This window comes from Corvus cornix, chromosome 5 (genome assembly GCF_000738735.6).
Source record: "Corvus cornix cornix isolate S_Up_H32 chromosome 5, ASM73873v5, whole genome shotgun sequence".
In the NCBI taxonomy this organism is placed as follows: domain Eukaryota; kingdom Metazoa; phylum Chordata; class Aves; order Passeriformes; family Corvidae; genus Corvus; species Corvus cornix.
In genome coordinates this window covers 24,334,137-24,354,382 of record NC_046335.1, presented here as the reverse complement: position 1 = coordinate 24,354,382, position 20,246 = coordinate 24,334,137, and the positions used below count along the sequence as shown (strand labels likewise).

Sequence of the window (20,246 nt, the reverse complement as noted above, 5' to 3'; positions counted from 1 at the left end):
AGTACTAAGGAGACATGTTTGAGTTGATCAGGGTGATGAAGAGCCTGCTTACTGAGAGGTAACAAAAATGGTTGTTTGTTTAGCCTATCTCAGAAAGGAAAAAAAAATGCTCTTTATAAATATATATATATATATATATGAATATGTGTGCTGTCTATATACGCATGAGAAAATAAATAAATTAAAAAATAAAACTATGAAACTTTTTAAGTCAAGTTCATTGGATTTTTTTCCCTTCTGTTGGATGTTGAAAAGTCTTATAAAAGCCAACTCTCACACAAAGGTGAGGTTCCAAAGGGAACCTGACAGCATAGGATGCTGTGTGTTCTTACCTCTTTCAATTTAGATTAGAGCTGAGGGTGCTTATGTTTGCCCTAGAGGAATTAGGAAAAGATAAAAACAAGTTTTCCTTTGCTTAAGTCTTGTATTTTTCCAGCCTTTGTGGTAAGAAAACACATAACATTGTTCCTTTAAACGTTTTGAAGCAAAAGCAACAGCAAAAAGATCAGTACTGAGATTTTCTTTATTTGACATTGGCTATTTTAAGTTTGACAAGGTAGCAATTAGATTTTATATTTAATTGGGAAATCTAAATTTTCACCAAATAATTGCTAAAATGCAAAATGGCAGAGTAAAGAAACAAGAATTCTCCTTTGCAGGATTAAACCAAATAAGAAAGTGTAGGAACTTGTGGACAAAACAAAATCTTCAGAAAGATTTTTCACAGTATCCAAGTGATCAGAATACCCTTTCAGGGTTAAACAGGAACTTCACTGAGAATGGCACCTATACCAAAAGGTGACCAACCTCACCTCTAAAGTGACCTGTTTAGGGGAAACCACCACCAGAGGACCCTGAGTGTAATAATAATAATAATTATTATTATTATTATTATTATTATTAGTCTTCTGCTTCTGCTTCTGCTTCTTCTTTACCCTACCTTCCAAAACAATTTAATCAAAACAAATCCATTTCTGTGAAAAGTTCTGATTTCCACAGCTTGACATTTTTCAGAGGAACAATATTTTGTTTAAAAGTTCTCAAGCAGCTATTGTTATTATTAGAGGTGAGCTCATGCAGGATTTTTGCCATGTGCACTATGGATGGATTTCAATATACATTTAGGAGTCTTCCAAATTCTTTATAGTAGAGCAGACGCCATTATTTTAGTTAGCAATTTAACTTTGTGATGAGCACTGTTTTGTTTTCTGTCTTCTAGTAAAGGAGGACATCTCTGCCTTGGGAGGATATTTGACTCATTTATTTCTGTTTACCACCCTTCAGGCCTGTGAACAATGGGTCATTTTGTCGCATGGCTGCATGCTGTGCAGAGACTCTTGTGCTTGGATTTTTGTTGGTCTCATGGAGCTTCCTAGTATCAACTCCACTAGAAGTCACTGAGGAGGCTAAAAAATGTCTGTTTTTCTTCCCCTCAGTTTTTGTAGCTCTTGGATTTGTTGGTTTTTTAAATCCAAAGAACCTGATTCTGCTGTTATTTTTATTGGTACAAACCCAGATGCAAACCCAGTCAAATCAGTGCAGTTTTTTCTGCTGAAAAACTGACATAAATAATAGTCCTAAGACTCTAGTGCCTCTAACTCTTGTCCTGAAAGGTAAGTGGAACATTAGGTGTATTTTTCATGATAGCTCTCCAAAGAGACTAGCCGTTAATCTCTCTGAGTAGGTGTGTCAGCTGCAAACATTTCCTTCCAGTCTACCATTTCAATCACACTTCACAGTACACTGAAAATTGGCAAGGATATTAATTACTGGCCTCTAGAACAAACCACCTACTTTGATTCAAGCGTTTTCCAATTTTTAAGAATGTTGTTTCACCTAAAGAACAGTATAATTACAGAAAATAGCTTGGTTTGGCTAACATCTTGTGTTCTGTGAGTTCTGCTTGCAAGGCAGCAAGCTACACCAGGCAAGAGGCTCACCTGCAGAGGTTTTTAACCTCTTGCTGACAGAAGGTAGGGCTTGCCAGCATCCAGTACATTGTTTTCAGTATCAGAAGCTCAAAACCACTGTCACTCAGACGTTAAACATTAACACTTTCTGCTTTTAAAGCTGAAGGAACACCCCCCATATAGTAAGAAAGTTTTTATTCACCAGGGAACTTCCTGTTAAAATTTTATGGATGTCTCTCACAGGAGCACTTACAGCAGTGGGTCCTGTACCTAGGCAGTGCAAAACTCTGGGTGCAACATGACCCACCGAGCAGCGTGGTTCAGACACTGCTTGTGTAGCTGCATTTGTGCAGTGCAGTGTTCAATAAAATTTGCCAGGAATCAGCCAAGTATCCAGGACATGATTAATCAACCAGCAGAATGAATTGCCCATAGATGACTGGGAGTTGACAGTAAACAGTAAAACACCTGCCTTGAAGACTTACAGCCTTAAGAGACAAACAGGAAACAGAAGTGCGAGCCCTGTTTTAGGAGAGAGATTGTGAGGCATACAGGCAGAGTTGTTCATGGTTGTACAGTGAGTTTGGCAGAGTAGAGGCTGAACTATGTGCATTTGCCTTCTTGGGTTTGTAGCTCATATAACAGGTCTTTAATTTACCAAGAAACTTTTCTGCAACACTGTCCTGAAGAGTTGGCAGAATCCACAGTTGGCATTTCTCACACATGTGCCTCTTGGTTAAGGGCTCTACAATTTGTACAATTAATAACTTACACCCTAAATTAAAAACACTGGGAAAGAGCCCAATGTTCAGGCTCATGTGTCAAGGAATTGCTGTGCAAGCCTGATCTTATTTGTTGTTACAACAATAAATCATCCACTGATTTAAAGATAATTTATATGGTACCCGGGCCCTGAAGGCAGTCCTGCAGTGCTATTGAAACTGGACCTTTAAAATTAATGGTGATTAAGCTATAGACCCACATTAAATATGCATGAATACTTATTTCTCCCTACCTGCTCTTTAACCATAAGGCCTGTTGGGGCTGGCTACCTTCCTGACTTACAAGCCACATGCTGAAATCTCCATAATGGTCATGAGTCACACTCCCTTCAGTGTGAATCAGGGATGGGAGGGGGAGCATCCGGTGGAGTTCAGAGATAGGAGATGACAGTGATTGCTCAGGGGTTCCCTCACCCCTCTATAAACCAGATCCTGAGTGTGCTGTTGGTGCCAGTCTCTGCAGTCCCTGAGGCTCATCACCTGCCACTACTCAGGGTCCTGGTTGTCCAGCAGCTCTTCTGCTGCTAACATCAGCCAGGGGCTGCCGCCATGGGAACTGCCCTTAACAGCCAGGGAGCCACGTGCAGACCAGGAGTCATGGGTCAGTAGTTCATGGCCAAGGGCCTTGCTTCACTTTCTATATGTTGGTCAACAGTTTTGCAGTGTAGCAACACATATATTTCATATGAAATATGTTTGCTGATAACCATTTGGCTGAGCTGAAGAGTTCTAAGCTTAGCTATTCAAAAAATTTACTATATGCATGGGAGAAGCCATTTAAAAAATAATTCTGCTAGAGAAAAGAAACCTAGAAGCAATTCCAGCTCTAGAAAAAGAAAGAATATTTCATAAGAATTAAATAGGCTGGGATAGTGCTCCTTTTCTTTCTGGTAGCTGGTACAGTGCTCTGTTTTAGATTCAGTATGCAAATAATGTTGATGACTGATGTTTTAGATGTTGCTAAGTGGTGCTTGCCCCAAGTCAAGGACTTTCAGTGTCTCATGTGCTGCCAGTGAAGAGAAACACAGAAAGTTGAGGGGGAGCATAGTCAGGACAACTGACCAAAGTGGCCAAAGGGACATTCTGTGAGATAGAACATCACGCCCAGTATATAAAATGGGGGGAGTAACCAGGAAAGGGTGTGATCACGGCTCAGGGACAGGCTTGGCATTAGTCAGCACCTGGTGAACAGTTGTATTGTGCATCACTTGTCTGTTTTGGGATTTATCTCCCTCTGTCCCTCTCCTTTTTATTACAATTATTAGTATTAGTATAATTATTATTATTATCTTTTACTTTGTTTCAATTATTAAACTGTTATTAAACTATTAAATCTCAATCAACAAGTTTGATTTTCTTTTCTTTCCTGATTCTCCTCACCATGCCATCAGTGGGAGGAAGGGGAAGTGAGCAAGCAGCTGCATGGTACTTAGTTCCTGGCTGGGGTTAAACCACAACACCATGTTACATAACAGTATAACTCTATGTTCAATTATAATGGTTGAAACGATTGTACAGATTGATAAATTTAAAAAAAAAAATGGATATTCTGAATAAACTGGTTATCGGTTGTTTATCATTTCACAGGCAGAATTGATAGCTTTGCGACAAGAAAAAGAAGCTGCTCTTCAACAGTGCAAGAAACTAGAAGAAGAAATCCAAACATTGCATGTTTATTACAGGTAAAATGATTGATTCTAATATGAATGAGTGACTCATAGGGGAAATTTTCTGTACTATGTCTGACTGAGTGAGGAAATTGCCTTATCAAATAGGTATTTGTTGGAAAAATGTGAATACATCAATGAATCAAAGTCTGCATTTCTGCTTTGCTGCTCACCAACCATCTCTTTAAAATAGGAGTCCCTTTCTTTTAGCCTGAATTTTGTATTAGTTTCTTCTAAGGGAAGGGAAAAGTTGGTGATAGTTGATTTTCACACTAAAAAGCTGTGCTGTGGCAATGTGATCACTTAAAAACACGTGGACAAAAGAACCAGTTTACATAAATGCTTGTTTCTTCCCTGACTGTTTGTGCATACCTAACTTAATCAATATAGACTTTAAAATAATAAAATCTATAATTCTAAAAGACTATTTTCATCTTCAACCCCAGTATACGTGCCTTTTAATTCCCTATGTAGCATTCTACGTAGCAGTATGTAGAATGAGAGAAATACCCATTCTCATTAATTTAGGTGGGCTGCACTGAACATTTGCATGGATCAGTGGGTTTTAGTCCCTAAGGAAAAGCTCTGTGTGGTCCAGTGAAGGAGTTAGGTTGTTTTATGGAGTGATGTTGGGTTACAGCTCTCATTTCATCCTGACCTCCTGTGTGAGAGGGGATATAGAGCTGCCGGCAGGTTAAAGGCAGGAGAACTGGCATCAACACAGCAGAAAATTGTGAATCTGAAGGCTGAATGTCTGTGATGAGGGATGTGGGCTACAGAGGTAAATAATAAATATAGTGTGAATACTATACTCATTGGAAATAAAAAGGACTAGTTAGTTATGTCTAAAAAGCATTTGCAGTAGCAGAACTGTGTATGTTTTCAGTGTTTCAGCATTCACAAGTGAAAAATACTCGGGTTTCTAGAGGTTTTTCGAGTTTTCCCTTCTCATTAAGTTTATTAAAACCTTGGAGGGAAGTTTCAAAAACAACTTTTGTTCCTAAATCTCATAGGCATTTATTTAAAGCCTGTTAATAGTGAATAGAAACCCCAAGCAATTTGTGATTATTGCATTTAATGAATTTGGTCAGCATTTAGTATGTGCACAAATTATGGTATGATTTACCAAGCTAGAAATAATTTATTATGGTGCTCTTATTACTCATTTAAATGGGTTTTGTAGAATAATTTAAAAACTGAATTTTTTTTTAATTGATATTTCAGAAATAAGCATTTTCTTGTGTTGGTCTATGCACATTGTAGGAGGCTTTTAATTGATTTTTGAGTTATATTTTTGGCATAGCCTATCAAGTTTGCACTAACATATGATGTTTAACAGGTATAGTAGGCAGCAACTGCCATTTACTTGTGTGAATGCTTTAAATCTCAGAAATATTAACAATAATGACTTGCAGGAATCAACATTAGCATCTACCATGTTATTAACTTAAGGCTCTTAATTTGAACAGTCAAAGTTTCACTGTAAGCTGGCTGGTGGTATTTGCAAAATCTATCCATAACGTGTGGAAATGCTCACCTGATTATCCCCTGGGGCAAGAACTATTGTTTCACTCCTGATTTATACAAGTTATAACATCTAAAGTAGAAGATTTAATCTCCTACCTACCTCACTGTTCTAGAGGCTAATGTGTTCTGAAGTGGGTCCGCAGAGTGACTGGCAGGGACCTCTGGAGGTCATCTTGTCCAACCATTGCTCAAGCAGGGCCACTGAGACCTGGTTGCCCACATCCAGAGGGGTTTTGAATGTCTTTGTATGGAGACTCCACAACCTCTCTGTATGGAAACACTGTCTTAAGCATACAAAGACATGACTTGAAAAGCCAGAGGCCACCTGGAGCTGAACCTGCAAGGGATGTAAAAGGCAAAAAGAAGGACTCCTCTAAGTGCATAAGCATCAACATTTGATGTCTCGGGCCTATCTTTTGACTTGATTAGAAATTAATTGCACCATTATGAGGATTCTTATGAACTTCTTAACATTTTGGTTCCAGTTTCCTTTAAGTTACGTGAACGTCTGCAGCCCTTGTCATCCAACAGTGAGACAGTACTTTGAACACATGCCAAATGAGACAAAAGAATATATGTCACATATGCATAAAGCTTTGGGGACTGTATTAGGCCAAGGGTGGGATGGCCACAGTAATTATAAATGACAAGGTAGAGAGTGCATTTCCCAGGCCATCCCAAATGAATGAAAATTTGCACTCTGTTTTGTATGTGGAAGGGACACATGTGTGGATGTCTCCTGGGTTTTTTTATTTCCATATAGGGCTTGCCATGCTATGGTAGCCTAGAATAAGCGCTGAGAGCGTTTTTAGACAGTCCGTTTTGGACTGAGGTGGAAGTTTGCTGCTTTGATCCAAGTGAGTTAGCTATATGATTTGCTGTTCAACACTCCATTTCCCTGGAGTTACTTCTCTTTTTTGGATTTCAGAATTCCCCAGTGAGCAAAATGTAGGCTTCTGCACATGCTCCAATCTTCATCTGAACTGTAAAGCTGCAATGTGTCAATGCAGGGTGCACACTCCCTTCACCTACTGTTCTCTCATGTCTTTGCCAGATTCTCACACTTTCTGTCATCTGTGTGGTGCCAGCATGGCAGAGGCTTAAGAATTTTGGCTCATTTGGTGACTTCTTCTCCTTTTGCTCTTAGGTCTTCCCTGGCCTTAGAAAAAGCATTTTCTCATACTTTATTCTTTTTCTCCTTTTTTTAACTGAGATTTCTATGAGTTGTGGTTTAGGAATGGTACTCCCCAATTTCGTGCTCCCACAGAGACTCTCCAAACCACATGCCACTTGCTCACTCCCCCTTTCCCCCTCCTGCTTCCCCTGCAACAGGATGGAAAGGAGAATTGGAGGCACAAAACGTGAAGATCAGGGGCTGAGATAAGAACAATTTACTGGAAACAGCAATGAGACAAGAAAACTAACAGTAACAATATTAATGTTTTATTAATACAATATTAATAACAAAACCGTACAAAAGAGAGAGAGTGATTCACATGCACAATTCTCACCCCGACCCAACCACAGCCACACTACCCCGATGGGAAGGAACCCCTTCTCCCCAGAAGAGATTCCCTTCTCCCCACCACTGGAAAATGACTTGAGGTGGTATGGAATATCCTCTGGGTCATAGCCGTGCCCCCGCCCTGCAAAAACTAACTCTGTCCTGGCCAGAACCAGGAACTACATTGTCCTTTAACTTAGAAGAAGCAAATTTAAGAAAACAAAAACAAACAAAAGAGAACAAAACAAAACAAAAAACCCCACAACAACAAAGAAAACCAAAAAAACTCAAGGTTCACATTAAAGTGTACCAGTGATACCTACATCACTTGTACTTGTGCCTTAACACACAATTACATTTTAGGGATTTGGTCACAAAAGTAAAGACTGTGTGCATATATTAACTATTTTGGATGCATACATGTGCAAACAATAACGTTAAAATGTGTATTTTTATACCAATCTGCCTTTCACTAACATTAGTATAATCCAGGAAAAGCAAAGTATCATTTTATTATCCAAAATCAGGGGAGAGATATTTAGGTCCAGAATATCTGTATGTATGAAGTAAGTACACACAGGCATACTTGAAGGAGGGAAACAAGTGGAGACCTTCAGGGAGAAAAAAAACCCTTTTTATTTTCTCCAGAGGAAGGAATCTTGATATCTAGAATACTTCATCCAGTTTTGGGTCCCCAGTAAAAATAAGACATCTATAAATTGGAAAAAGTGTGACAGAGGGCAACTGGTACGGTCAGGAAGCCATAGCATTTGCAAAGTAAAGAGAGACCAAGGGTACTGCTCTTGTACAGCCTGGGAAAGAAAAGATATTCCTGTCTTTGTTGGCTCCAGGGAGACTTAATGGCAGCCTGACAGAGTCTGTGTAGAGGTTGTCAAGAAGGGCGGCCTCTTCACAGTGCTCCATGACAACAGGGTGAGAAACAACTGACTTGAATTGAAACAAGAGAGTTTCAGACAGGTTACAAGGGAAAACTTATTCACCACAGGGGCTGTCCAGCATTGGAACAGGTTGCCAGAGAGGTTTTACCATCTCCATCCTTGGAGATTTCCAGTGTCTAACGTGCTGATGTCATGAGCAACATGGTGTGATCTCATGTTGATATCACTTTGAGAAGGAGATTGGTTGGACTGGAGACTGTCAGTGGTCACTTCCAACCTGATTATTCTACAGTTCTCTGATCTGGTAGCTGCTACTGTTTGAAGGCATTCATTTTTTTCCTTCAGCTAAGAAGTCTGTGTTGTAAACCACACTTCTTTTCAGGTGAAGTGATAAGTGAATCCTAACTGAAACTGGAGCTTCTTGGGAAGCCTGAATGGCCTAAACCAAAATTAAACTGAGTTTTTGCTGATTTAATGATGAAACATTGATTTCCCTCTGAATTTTGACTTTCTGAAAAGAAAGCATAATCCAGAACAATTTCACTCTTCTTTAGAAGAGACAGGGAAGTGAAATGGAATTAAAAAGGAGGAAGAATCTGGTTCAGATACATAAGGGAGAAGAAGCTGGCTACAAATAAAGTTTGGCAAGTTCTGTGCTTCTGTTTATTCTTCTTGTGTTGTCTCTGTGTCAAGTTTCAAAAAGAAAATTGAATTTTCTGGATACTAACTCAAAAATACGTATCAGAAATGAAAATTTGCATAACAGTTAGGAATAGCATCGAGTTTCTAGCTTACTAATATAATTGTTTCAACACAGTGTTCTTTAAACTAGAGATTAATGCAAATCATAAGATTCTCAGTGACCAAAGAAGGCTGTATCCAAATAATCAGTTGTGAAGTACATGGGAGTGTTAATCCCACTAACTCTTTCTCACATACCTCTGTTGTTTGAACATCATCACAAGTTTTTTATTTGCATATTTTTCAGTTATGTGATCTGTCCAATTTTATAATCAGGTTCCTTCTTCCCCTAGATTCATATGCTGAGTGTGACACCATATGGTATGGGATATGCCTTTGGTCAGTTGGAGCCAGCTGTTCCAGCTGTGTCTCTGTCCAGCTTCTTGGGCACCCCCAGCCTGCTCAGTGCTGGAGTGGTGTGAAAAGCAGAAAAGGGCTTGACTCTGCGTGAACACTACTCATGTGTTAGCAACACTTTTTTTCAACACAAACCCAAAATGTAGCCCCATACCAGCTGCTATGAAGGAAATTACTGTATCCCAGTCAAAAGCAGTATAATGTTGCAAAGTAATTGGAATCTGTAAGTTATGGTGATCATGGGATAAAAAGACGGCTTATTTTACAGTTATGTGATGGTTCTCAACAATGAAATAGAAGAATAACTTTGGTAAGGCCCCTTGTACTAATAAGTACAATGACCTGAAAAAAATATTTTTAGATTCAAATTTTCAGTTAATACAGGTAGCTTCTCTGTAAGCAGTGCCAGCAGTTTTCTTGCTCCCTAGCCAGTTGTAGCACTTTATAAGTTAAAAACCATTGAAGAGATTAAACAGAATTTAAATCTACAAGTTTCAATTCTTACAATACTTCAATTTGAATACTTGAAATTCATGTTTAAGTGGCACAAGGAAATGGTCTAAATAACAATTGGTGTTATGGAGGTCTATAAATTTTTCCCGCAGTGTCTCTTGTAAAATGACATGGAAGTTCATCCTTTTAAAAGCTGAGATCGATAGATGTGAAAGTAGAAAATCAAGAAGGTTTTTATTATTTCCCCATGTGAATGACTTATAGGCACAGGGACAAACTCAATTTTCATTTTAATTACAGAGCTGAATCACCCTATAACAGGAGAAATAGATGAAGAGAGGTATTTTGTAAGCCATTACTTCCAGTCCAGTCTAGAAAAAGACTTTTCTATTCAAGCTTTGAATACGGTTGTGTGTGTTTAATTTACTTCCATTCTATAGTTTCATGGCTGATGTTATGGAATATAATACTCAGATGGTGCCATTTCAACCATGCTCCATGGACTCTGTGTATGGATGTAGAATGGTGTAATTCTTGTTGTTAGAATGTAGCTTTCATTCCAGTTTTAAGGGCTATTAAAAACTATGAATTAATTCTACCTAACAAGTCAATATTCATCTTCCCAGCCACTGCAGTAGCAAGTCAGAATACAACTGCCTAAATAGTCAGACTTCTGTACTCTGACTGACCTCTGCTCAAACATTTCAGCCTGTTTGTTCTGCCATCTCTCAGGTTTTTTCAGAGTTCTCTCAGTCCAGATTTCCCTCAGGGGAACACGATATGTAGCAGAAGATTGGGCTGCTCTAACATCCAGTTTCCCTGCCCAAATGAACTCGAACCCATTTACAGTGGGATTAATGAAGCTGCAACCACTAATGCAAAGTGGTGATCTCAGTCCTTCCTCTAAAGCAATAGCAGACTACCTTGAGCACCTGTCCCAGCAGTTTACCTCAGAGAACTGGTCTTTTCATACCTGTCTTTTTATCTCACTTTTTCAGTTATGGCCGTTGACTCATTTTCCTGCTCTTTTCATCTTGTCTCCTTGCTTCTGTTCTGGCAGTTGCCGTCATTGTTTCAGTACTAGTTGCTTTAACATAACATGGTGTAATTACAGTCATTAAGAAGAATGACCAGGTAATGGTGTCACTGTTCTTTTTGCAGAGTAGTTTTGGGGAGATCATGGAGAAGACAGCAGTTGTGTTTTAACTATTTTCTGTCCTTGCAGCAGTGACTTCTATTTTATCAAAGAGTTTCAGACACCTGACATTAAACATAAACTTTGAGCTAATTAAATTTCCCACTTACAAGCACAGGAGAGGTTCTTTTTTATACCGAAGAGATGAGGCACTTGGATATGCAGTGGCAGACAGTATAATACATGTTTTGGAGGAACCTAACCTACTCCAGTTCAATGCAGCCAAACTGCAAATGACTCTGTAAGGGAAGACTAAGGTTTTTGTTTGTCTTTTGTTTTAACAAAGAAAAAGCCAGGGACCATCTTTCTGTTTGTTTACTGAACTGAGTGTTAAAATTAGTAGAAAATCAGGGCGGAGAAACACTGCTGTCTTTTAAATCAGATTGCTTAAAACCGTATTTTCTCTCAGCAATCCATGGAGGTTTCAGTGAATTTTTAGTCAATTTATGGGGGCAAAGGGGAGCGAACACCCTGGTAATTTGGACCTGGGATTTAGAATCTATGTGTTCAGTCTTCTCCTCCTCTGTTTTGTGCCACTTTCCAGTGAGGTGCTGCAGCCCCAAAAGAATTGGGATTTTAGGTGGGTCTTTCTCACTCTGTAGTCTCATAAGCATTTTCCCACTAGTAAGCCCCTATGTCTCCCTATGACTTCTTTCCCTTTGTCACTTTATTGCTTGTGCAATCACAGCTCTTGTTAGTGTTACAGGAGATAAAAGTCCAAGGTTTGGGGGCTGTTTCATGAACTGGATCAGACAGCAGAAGGGGGGGAAGACTGATCAGTGAGCTGCTCTGCATTGCCAAAGCAGCTGCATGAAGTTTTACTGGTGCTACTGAGATGGGTGTATTTCTCAGGGGCTTGGTGCAGGTGAGCTGTAGAGGCAGAGCCCTCCCTTGTTATCCTTGTGTATTTCACACTTTAGTGAATTTATTATCCTCCTGTCCCTACCCCATTCCCAGACTTCTTGTTCTCCAGCTTGGAATTGATTATTGTATCACTTTCTGCATTTGTTCAACTATGTAACAATAGTATAGTCAGAGAGACTGACTTTGTAAATAGATCAGTGGATAGAAAAATTTCTTAGGAGCATGGCAGACCAGATTCACATCCATTCTCCAAGTAGTATTTGACCATTTACAAAGAAAAGGGGTGGTGGAGAGAAACTCCAGTGTATACCATAGGCTTGGTGTTTGCAGTGGAAGTTTGGCAGGCAATGAAAAGGCAAAGCAGAATCTGAACCTGTTGGGGGCTGAGGGGTGTCCATTTTTGCCTTCCAATGAAATATTTTAGCCATCAGCATGCTCTTTAAGCTTTCTCTGTCTCTCATTCATTTAGAAACACACACACAAAAAAAAAAAAACCTTTTGAATGTTTCACTTTTTGCCCTGACATGGTTTTGAAAGTTTTCCTATCCTACTGGGAAGAAAAATCTAGCATGGAAAAAAATTTCCAACTCAGCTTTAGTGATTTATGAAAACTTTGAGAGAGGGGAAGAGCTGAACTGTCAAAGATCCAAGGCACCTGATGGAATAACAAGCCACCTCACGCCATCCCTGCAACCAGAATGCCGTACTCCCAAATTGTCTTGTGCTGCCGTTGTCTCAAACGTGGATTGGTCTGACCTACACTTTACGAAGTCTTCGTGCCTAATGTTTCCAGGGACTGGCTCTTGGCCTTCAGAGGTGCCTTGCCAATAGAAACACTAAGCAGCAGATCTGAGGAGGCAGCATGAATATGGACTGAAGTGCCTTACACATTCATTCTGTGATGCAGTTTTAATTTGTACCATGTACTATGCTAATTCCACTACTGCTTCTGCTATTGGCTGTGTTATAGTGGCAAAGTTTCTTAAGTTTTTCAAATCAGTTGAGGACCTACTGGTCACTTTTTGTGCCAAGTACATTAAACTACAGGTTCTCCACAGGTCCTTATACTGTATTGCACCAGACTTGAGCAGACTTCTTCTCTACTTATTTGCTGTTGTGGGGTAATGTGAACTAAAACAACATTTACTTTGTCATTTTTGCTGGGATGGGCCTTTTCACATGAGTTTCTGTTCTTCTCTAAGAGCAACGATTTGCTTGACAGAAAGGAATTCCTTGCCACTGGATGCTGATATGGTCTCACGACTCTGTATACAGGGCCCTGCTGGCTTTCTGTTCACAGCTGTCCTTTGCCTGGCTGATTCCTTCACCTTCTTTTTTACCTCTGCTCTATGTGATTTTCTGTTACGACTGCCTTGGTTTCTCAGTGAGCTGAAAAGTCTAGGAACTTTTTGTTCTATGCTTTTTGAAACAAGCACATAGTTAGAGATGTCTATGAACTGTTTTTCAAAGTCGTTAAAGCATAATAAAATTGAGTTCTTGGAATGTTTAAAGTCTCTGGAAGAACTACCTGCAATCAAGCCACTGACTGCTACTGGTAGTTTGGAGTAGATAGCAATACAAAGTATGAAACCAGTATGAAACTCCTGTAGAAATACTTGTAAAAATGAGGATGATGAGATCACTGAAGTTAATGTCTATTCTATGCAATGTAAGGATATGCAACATCAAAATTGGAGAATCTATAAAGAGCATATGCAAGATTATTATACCTGTTATCTGGTAGAAAGGGTGTGTGGCCAAAGGCTACATATTCTGATTCTGCCATTGAAATGTTGAAATGCTGGATGAATATAGATGAATCACATCACTAAACTCTGTTTCAGCTGCTTTATTTGTATAAACTGAGTAAGAAGTTTTACCCTTTTGCATAACACCTTTAGAGACTATGAAAATGCAGGTACTCTTGCTTTAAAATGAGAGAAGGAAAACAGATACAGAATAAGAAGCAGTCCTCTCTAGAGCAAGTTAAAGAAACACAGAAAACCGTGTGTGTAATAAGAGCTATTTGGAAGACAGATTTTCCCATGAGAAGTTAGAAAGAAAATCTAAAAGTGTAAAAGAAGAATTTGGCATGCCTTATAAATATTGTATGAAAGGGAATTCTTTTGTTATTAATATGATATTTAGAAATAGAGTAATATTGTCAGGAGGACTTAAAATGCCATTTCATTTTTTGTTGGCTTTTCACAGAACATGTTTTTATGTTAAAATGTCAATTCAATAATTTCGAAAAATCATTACTTTGATGTGTTTCAGTTCAGTTCTCTTCAGCTGAAGAACTGAAACAAAATGGCATTTCAATTTAAAATATTAAGGTGAAAGAAAATTTTTCACTTAGAAATGTGCCACAGGAAGACAACATATTTTTTTGTGTTGGAATTTACATTTCCCGATAAAAAAAGTCGTTGGTGAGAAGACTTTCTACATGAGCAATTTTCAGCCAGTGCTGGACATAACATTGCTTTTCTTACTCTGCACTTAACACTGCTGTCAGTGGAAAACTGTTAGGGAATATCTAATAATGCAGGTGGCAGGAGAAGTCCTCTGCCTGTCACAGAACACAAAACAGAAGGCTGCCCACCTGTTGTATTTACAAAGAGAGGAGTTGAGAGTAAGGTATTTTCTTTATTCAATTCCTGTCTAAACTTAGAGCTTTTATTAAATTGATTCATGCATGTCATGCTGATACCTTTTACTGGAAAAAAATTCCATTTTAACTCCCCATTCACTAACTGCTTTTCTAACTAATGTGATAGAGGTCTTGTGTTTTGGAAGCTGAAGGCTTTTAACCTGTGTCCTGCATTCCATAATGATGTGTTACTCATCTGGTATGGGTAGTTCTTCCACCATAGGTGTGAAAGCTGTCATTTTTAGGAGAGTAGAGACCAATTTGGAAGCTTCAGCCTCAGTTTTCCAGTGAATAAGTGGGCCTGCTGGGATTTGCACAATTCTGAGTCTCTCAAATATTTGAATAAAATGTAACATACTAGTAATAGTTTGCTTTTATAAGCAGCAGTTTACAAGGTCATGACAGGAAGGAGAACTAGCACACAGCCACTTGTCTTTTTTCCTAACACCACCAAGAAAGGCATGTCAGCAGTGGTATAGAGCTGCTGTCTCACTTTCAGAGGAGCTTTTCTGGCACTGAGTTTGGAAGGAAAAGCCATGGAAGGAGATGGAGGGAGTTGCGCTGAGTGAATCATCAGTGTTGTATTTTCTTTGACAACAAAGAGTTTAGAGAAGCTCTTCCACTATCTGAGCTATTTCATGTTATGGTTGTGTCTCCTCTTAATCTATGCTGTACCAGCTTTACAGAATGGCCACCTGAAAATGTTTTCAGGAGTGACGAAGAAGTGCAGGGTTTGTTTATTTTTTTTTTCTACCTTCTTCACACTGCTAGCTAGCCACACTTAGTATGAAAATTAGTGAATTGAAAAATATAATATTATACTATGCAATACTAAAAGTTTCATCTGGTTACTGGTGGCTAATGTCCTGAGTAAGAGAGCCAAGGATGAGATCTCAGAATGAAGAGAAACCTGCAAGTACTATAATCTCAGGGTTGAACTCACAGAGGTTGCTGACTTTTGGAGCAAATAAAGTTGTGCTCTGTCACTCAGGATCCACCACTGTGTCTCTCCTGTCATCAAGAGAGATATTTTTATGCAGTTTTTACCACTCTCTTAGGGCTTCTGCTTTGATTTTTGAGAGCAATTTCTTTCTGGTAATTTATGTCATTTTTCTTCATGCTGGACACTGTCATTGCTCCCAAGCTTTCTTAGTTAATAGCATGTGTCTGTTCCATTAAGGAGATACCATGACAAAAAATACTGATCACCCCAAAATAAGCTTTGAGGTGGCCAAATTCTTTCAAGAGTAGGAATAATGGGAATTGTGTAAAATTTGTTCATAAATGTTATAATGTTAAGAGCTCTAACTGTAAAGGATCTTTCTCTTTTCAATGTAAATTTGTATTCAGTGCTGGTCAAAGTAGGTTTGTATGTGCAAGCAGTATCTGCCCAACATTCAGTAGTCGAAATTGAAAATGCAATAGATTATTTGGGATTACTCTGCTTGTCTTTTGTTTCTTTTTTTTTTTTTTTTTAGCTAAACAGGAAAGTATTAAAAAAAAGGTCCTATTTTTTATTATTATTTTTTGTTGGGTACTTTCTTTTACTATTTCTGATGTTTGCAGCAGGAAAAGAAATCCTTTTGTTTCATTTAATTATTCTTTTAAAATAGCACAGTGAGTAACAAGTGTTTCGTAGAAACAAAGCAAAGTCACAGTTGGATGTTGCTGTTACAAGATAGGCGATGACAATGGTATCTTTTTAGTGTATCTCTTATCTGTGGTGTCATTAAATCTAATGATGTGCTAAATAATAAAAGCAGCCTTATCACGTTGCAAGGCTTTGAATTGTCTCAAAGTTGCCATGCCTGCGGGTTCCCTTTGGCTTTTGGACAGGGTTTGGAGTCGGAAGGAGCTGTAGTTCAGAGTGCATTTATGTGATCAAAGCTCTTTAGACAGATGGCTGCTAGCACTCCAAAATGATTAAAATATGTTCCAAGCAACATCAGTCTGTGGGCTTGGGGACCCAACCTTTCATTAGTCAATAAAGGGTCTTGAGTTCTTGAAAATGAAATCTTTAAAAGCTAATAAGGCTGCTGGTTTGCTCTGAGCTGTTTCTTTGGATTTGCACTTGTGGATTGGAATTGGGCCAGTATCTGTCCAATAAATATGAGGCTTTAAAAAAATCTGGTTACAAGAGACCTCCCAGCAGATCTGCCTGTTAAATAGTGCGGCCAAAATTTTCAGTCTCATATATGTAAATTTAGACACCTGAGTTTGCATGTAGGGAACTGGGAAGGGACCTGCAAGTGCCCCTTTGCAAAGTCAGTAATTTTCCGGAGCAATAGTTTAACTGTAGGTGCCAAAGCTGGATCATTTTGACCTGTACAATTTTATTCTTAAATCCTTATGTGTTAACCAAGAATAATTCTAGAATACTTTCAGGATACCATAATCAAGAGCATTAAGCAAGTTTTCAAAGCTTTTAGATGTCAGTAATATTACTTACAGCATTCCCAAGTGTTGTCAGTACTTGCCAGATCTAAAAGTGCCATAGTCTAGTTGGGTGCTACAGTGTGGCTGCGTTTATTCTCTTGTCTATACCTGACTTGTGAAACATAGCAGCTGAGGGCTTGTGCAAGTGTGAGGTGTCTGTAACCTCTGCAGGTCTCTGTGAGGGCAGCAGCATTAAATGCCTGTTTAATAAGACACTAACATGTTTGAGCCTTCTGTTTCTCTTTTTCTTTGTCTGACAGAAGAGAATGTGCTCTCACAATTTGCAAATTTCTGAATTTGAAGTGTTCTTACCCGTTAGACTCTTTCTACACAAGGCTCAAAACATGAAGATACATAAATTCTCTCCAAAATGCCTCAAGATTTAGCCTGTTGCTGTAGAATGTATTTTTAAACAAATCAGAGTTTTGACATGCACCAACAGAAGTAAAACAAGTCATGGTGATCCCATTAGCTCAATGTGATCCCATTAGCCACATTGTTCGGCCTGTCTTCTTTCACCTTGGGAACAGCTCTCACATTCCTTTTGTCAGGACTTGATGGGGCCGGCAACTGAAGTTCTTCCCCACACACACGCACCATATTTACTTGGAGAATGTCATACTCCATTTCTTTTTCCCAGAGTCTCCCTCTGAAGGCTTGCCTGCACCTGAACAGCCAGTGACTTTTATTCACCACAGACATAAGAAAGATGTTACTGGTTTTTGATAAAAGTACATCAGACTCTGTGTTCCGATTAGTTTGGTAAGCTGATTTTGGTTTTCATTTGTTGAAAAATACCTGGTTTGTGTGTCCCAAAGCTTTTTGTCCACCATCTAAAAAATCCTGTCATCTACTCTGCTCTTACAAATGACTTGTGAACTGTCACATTTTCCCTAGCTCTAGACATAAGTATTTTGTTTCTGTTCTTCAGATTCCTGCGAACTAATATTTTTCCTCAGACAAAACTAAGAGCTCATTTTCTACAAAGCAGGCAAAACAAAAGTCTAACAAAAAGCTCAGGATGTAGTGAACATGCCTGTTTCTCTTAATGTCTCCATTTCTGGAGTTCTTATGAACAGATATATTTGCCTTGGACTTGAGAGTTTTCACAGTGACTTAAGTGTGCTCTGAAGTGGTCCTGTTATTTTATCTCTGTTACCATTCTGCCTCCTACTCACCTAAATGAGTCAGAACTTCAGAGTAAGGAAATGCACAAAGCTTTCATCAAAGTGATACGTTTTTAGGGCTCAATGCGACTAGGACTGGGACTGGGACTGGGAAAAAAAAACCTATAAAGAACAGATTCACAATGTCTTGAGAGCAAACAGAATTTCTGTCCTTAGGAATTATGTCTCTCTTTGTATCTCCTCATGTATTAGACTTTACATTAATCACTTTTCCCTCCACTCCAGGGCATCACATAAAACTTTTTACTAATCAAGCCAGCATCTATATAGCCTGTGTCACCTTTTTTTTTTTTTAATCATTTTTCTGAGCTCTGTGGAAGCTCCATTTCCAACAATGCCATGTAACAAGCAAGTGCTAGCAAGTGCTGCCAAGTGCTTCACCCCTATCCTGAGGTCTGAAGTTTCCAGAGAACCAAACAGGACTTCAAGAGCAATGTGAGTCTGGAGAAGTGGATGATTTTATACATGCTGCTAAAGTGCTTGGGGGATTCCTGCTTTGAATATTCTGATTTGTCATTGTTTTCGCCTGAGGTTGCAGGTCCCTGTAAGTTGTAAACACCAAGTCCTGAAGGTCTCCGTTTGGGGAGTGGAAATGAAGGGCCTCCTTTGGAATGTTTTTTCTCTGACTCTCAATTCCCCTAGCTGTAAGATGTAAATACTGCTACTCATGAATTTTTTGGAAAGTACATTGATTTAGGTTTTCTGTATTAGATTCTGCTAAATATTAAGTGTGATAAACCTAAATTTATCACAGTAGCTATTGTATTGCAGCAGTCCTTCTGAGATGGAAGTACAGAACTGCCTTTTCCAGATGAGTCATACACTGTTAGTGCTCCATTAATACATTTAATGTTTAATGACCAACTGTTTCTCCTGCTTCCTCCAAATTACTGTAAAGTTACTATTCCAAGGAGAGAAAGTAGCTTTTTATTTTGGAGAAGACTGTGGCATTCATCGCTTTCAGTGAGAACGTAATCTTAAACAGTTCATGGGATTTCCTCTGCTAAAAGGCAAGCACAAATTTGGAAATCTTTGCAATAGGAATCAGGCTGCAAGAAAGGAAAAAAAAGGTAGCTGCTGTTGCATTAGTTCAGTTTGGGGCATGTATGTGTGTGTGTGATCAAATTAATATATATATACACGTAACTTTGTTGTAGAAATGTTGCAGAGTTCCTTTTTTCTGTTTGTAACAGTGCAGCTCTTTATGATTGAGGGGAAAAAAACTGGTTTTGTGCAGGAGGTGTTGAGCCTGCCAAAGTTGATGGAGGTGAATTTGGACAGCCAATTAGTGTGGGACTGCTAGATGGGAACAGAGAAGAATGTAAAATGAGTAGATTGCTACGGATTTATGCTTGCCAGAACAAAACAGGCAAATTGTTTGTGATTTTAAAGACCCTGAGTTTGCAGACTTAAATAAAGACATGCCTTAAAAAAAATCCAAGAATATGTTGGTATAATGGTACTTCTTTTGAACATTATGCTGGAGAAAGGGTACAAGAATGTCAAACATTTAAAAATTATTTTTACTCAGCTAATTCTTCCATAATGAACGTTAATACTGTTGACATTACTCATGGATTGAATGCAAGCAATTTAGACAATAGATAGTATCAGGTGCTAATAGATCAAATGTAATTATTCTTTGTGAAATAATTTTACACAGTTTAGCAAAATTGTTTCAATTATTCACTGTAAAGGAAAACGCTGAGTGAAAGTGAAAATACTAAGCTTTCTCCTCTAGGGGCATTACATGCATTTCTAAGTCATATTTTTTCTTCTTAGCAACCTTTCCTCTGTAGCAGCTTCCAGTGCAAGTTATTACAATTCTTTTTGCATAAGATAGGTCATGTGAAGTTCAGCTGTAGGTGGGGCCACTGTGGTTGATTGGGGGACAGTCTTAATAGATCCATTTCATTAATTAAGTCATGCATTTTTTTATTAACAAAACCTGTATGTCAGGTTTAGCCAGCTGGGAGCCATTCCTATGGTTGTTATCTTTGTCAGAAGGAATATTGTGAAAATAAGGAATTACTGTACACGCTTTAACTCCTGATTAAACAGAGGAATGACATCC

General features: G+C 38.6%; 1 protein-coding gene across 5 annotated transcripts in view; it reads left to right on the top strand.

The window, feature by feature from the left end:
* The window catches only part of MIPOL1 (mirror-image polydactyly 1), a 189,868-nt gene that overhangs the window by 135,814 nt on the left and 33,808 nt on the right, over positions 1–20,246 (top strand). For all 5 annotated transcript variants that reach the window (XM_039552714.1, XM_039552713.1, XM_039552716.1 and 2 more), the window contains one exon: positions 4,280–4,374. In XM_039552714.1, coding sequence (XP_039408648.1) covers positions 4,280–4,374 — 95 coding nt within the window. The remainder of the gene's footprint in view (positions 1–4,279; positions 4,375–20,246) is intronic.